The 2,179-nt window shown below is 36.9% G+C and overlaps 1 protein-coding gene across 1 annotated transcript; it reads right to left on the bottom strand.

The window, feature by feature from the left end:
- Nucleotides 1-343: 343 nt before the first annotated feature.
- Nucleotides 344-1,954, bottom strand: LOC145003141 (uncharacterized). The gene is made up of 4 exons (XM_078962279.1): nt 1,130-1,954; nt 572-1,038; nt 436-493; nt 344-394 (listed from the first exon to the last, which is right to left on the bottom strand). The coding sequence occupies exons 1-4, from the start codon at nt 1,952-1,954 to the stop codon at nt 344-346; spliced, it is 1,401 nt and encodes a 466-aa protein (XP_078818405.1).
- Between the last annotated feature and the right edge of the window lie 225 nt (nt 1,955-2,179).

Below are 2,179 nucleotides of genomic sequence, written 5' to 3'. Positions count from 1 at the left end.
TATTTTTTTGGTAAATGAATGATACTTGATATGAAAAAAACCTTCTTTGGACAATGGACATGTTATTTTGTTGTGTCCTGGTTCTCTACAGATGTTGCATTTTGTAATAGCCCCTTTCTTGCTAATAGTATGACGACCTTCTTTTTCTGAAGCAGCCTTCTTCCTGTTGACTTTAGGTCTGCCAGGTAATCTTTTACGTTTCGGGGGCAACATAGGTTGACCTTCCCAAGATGGCCACATTTCACTTCCATTTAAAGGATTAATTGTATACTTATAGCAATTTCCAAACATTTCTGTTGTGAACCAAGTTGCCACATAGTCTTCCACATTCTCATTTAGATAACTAATAGCAGACATGGCATGTATACATGGTATACCGCTTAGTTGCCATCCTCTACATGCACATGTTCTTTGGTTCAAGTACACAGCATAAACCTCATGTACTGACCTCACCTCAAATTGTAGCACTCCACTGGGAATTACATACCAATACCTATAAAATAAAGGAATATAGTATAAAATTAATACTTGGGAATTACATGCCAATACCTATAAAATAAAGTATATATACCTTAGATGTTTCCTCTTGTCCACTATTTTCTTTCTAATAGATGGACATATGGCTAGATTCCATTTCTGCCCCTTCAATCTTTTACAATACATCCTATCCATCACAAACCTCCTAATTTCCTCTAACATTGTTATAATCGGCTTTTTCCTAGCATGCACAATTGCAACATTAAAAGATTCACAAATACCATTCTCAATGGCATCACAAGACCTGTCCAATACAAAAAAAGCCCTAGACCAGGATTTTGGATCTCTTTCCATCAAGTGATCATATGCTTGTATATCAATCACCCTAATCTCTTTCATTAAACCTTCAAACCTCTGCACAGTTGTGGCCTTTGCAGCCCTCCAAAACAGCTTCCTATATGCAGCACCCTTAAATTTTTTCTTGAAATTAGCATAGACGTGCCTAGCACATTGCCTATGCTCAGCATCTGGTACTCTTTCTTTAACAGCCTCAATAAGACCCTAAACATGCAACATAAACATAACATTAAGATAAACATAACATTAAGATAAATAAAACGGTAACCAATTAAAAAACAGTTAGGATAAATACCTTGTGTTGGTCAGAAAGTAAGGTTAATCCTGCCCCATTTCCCATGTTAATGTCCTTAAGTAGTAAGTTTAGAAACCACTTCCAAGTTTCTTTGTTCTCAACTGCAACTACTGCCCAAGCAATGGGGTAAATATGGTTGTTAGCGTCTCTACCTACAGCTGAAAGAAGCTCACCTCTGCAAATACCTTTTAAAAAGCAACCATCTACACCTATAACCCTCCTGCATCCTTCAATCCAACCATCCTTTACACCTTTGATACAAACATACATCCTAGAAAAATAAATTGTGGAATCAGGCATTGTATCCGTCCCAATTTTCACTGTTGACCCTGTATTAGCTCTTAATATCTCAGCTCCATAACTCCATAATTTTTCATAATGTGTGTTCAAACTGCCTTCGATCTCATTAAGTGCAAACTTCTTTGCATTCCTGCATTGTCCAACACTAACCTTCACATTGAAAATTTCCCCAACTTTATCCCTCATTTCCCTGCAACTCAATTTGGGATTTTCTAAAATATCATTAACAAAATGTTTCCCTATCCATGAGTAAGTAACAACTGACCCAAACTTGAAGGTTCTAGCACAGTTATGCTCATTATGTAAGGACTTAATTTGGAATGACTTTTCACTGCTCATCCAAGTAGCCCATAGTCTAAAAGGACATGTTGCCTTTCCTTCACTAGTTTTACAACACCTGACTAACAACCTAGTTTTATCATTTTTTTCATACCAAAGGTTAAAACCGTTTGCTACTGCATAGTTTGAGACAAGCTGTTTAAGTTCTTGAGGGTTACAAAACCTCATACCAAGGATGGGTTGCATTGTATCCCATTTCTGAGTTGAGTCATGAAAAGGGTAAATTGGGGCTTCTTTGGTTCCATTATCTGAATCATCATCCTCATCAACAAACTCATCTCTAGGGACAACACTAATATAGTTAAGAAAGGGATCATCAGATTTAGTCAATGGTATTACCTCTTCATCGGGTTCATGATCAACAGATAGAGCATCAGACATGACCGAGTCTTTATCTTCATCAGAGCTTTC

The sequence above is a fragment of the Lactuca saligna genome, chromosome 6 (genome assembly GCF_052625555.1).
Source record: "Lactuca saligna cultivar CGN05327 chromosome 6, ASM5262555v1, whole genome shotgun sequence".
In the NCBI taxonomy this organism is placed as follows: domain Eukaryota; kingdom Viridiplantae; phylum Streptophyta; class Magnoliopsida; order Asterales; family Asteraceae; genus Lactuca; species Lactuca saligna.
The sequence above is the reverse complement of the archived record's forward strand: the minus strand, read 5'-3'. Positions and strand labels throughout refer to the sequence as shown.

Coding starts and splice junctions, on each gene's coding strand:
- LOC145003141 (XM_078962279.1), bottom strand. CDS start 1,954: ATGCAACCCATCCTTGGTATGAGGTTTTGTAACCCTCAAGAACTTAAA. Junction 494..571: donor GACAAGAGGAAACATCTAAG/GTATATATACTT, acceptor TTTATTTTATAG/GTATTGGTATGTAATTCCCA. Junction 395..435: donor AGGTGAGGTCAGTACATGAG/GTTTATGCTGTG, acceptor ATGTGCATGTAG/AGGATGGCAACTAAGCGGTA.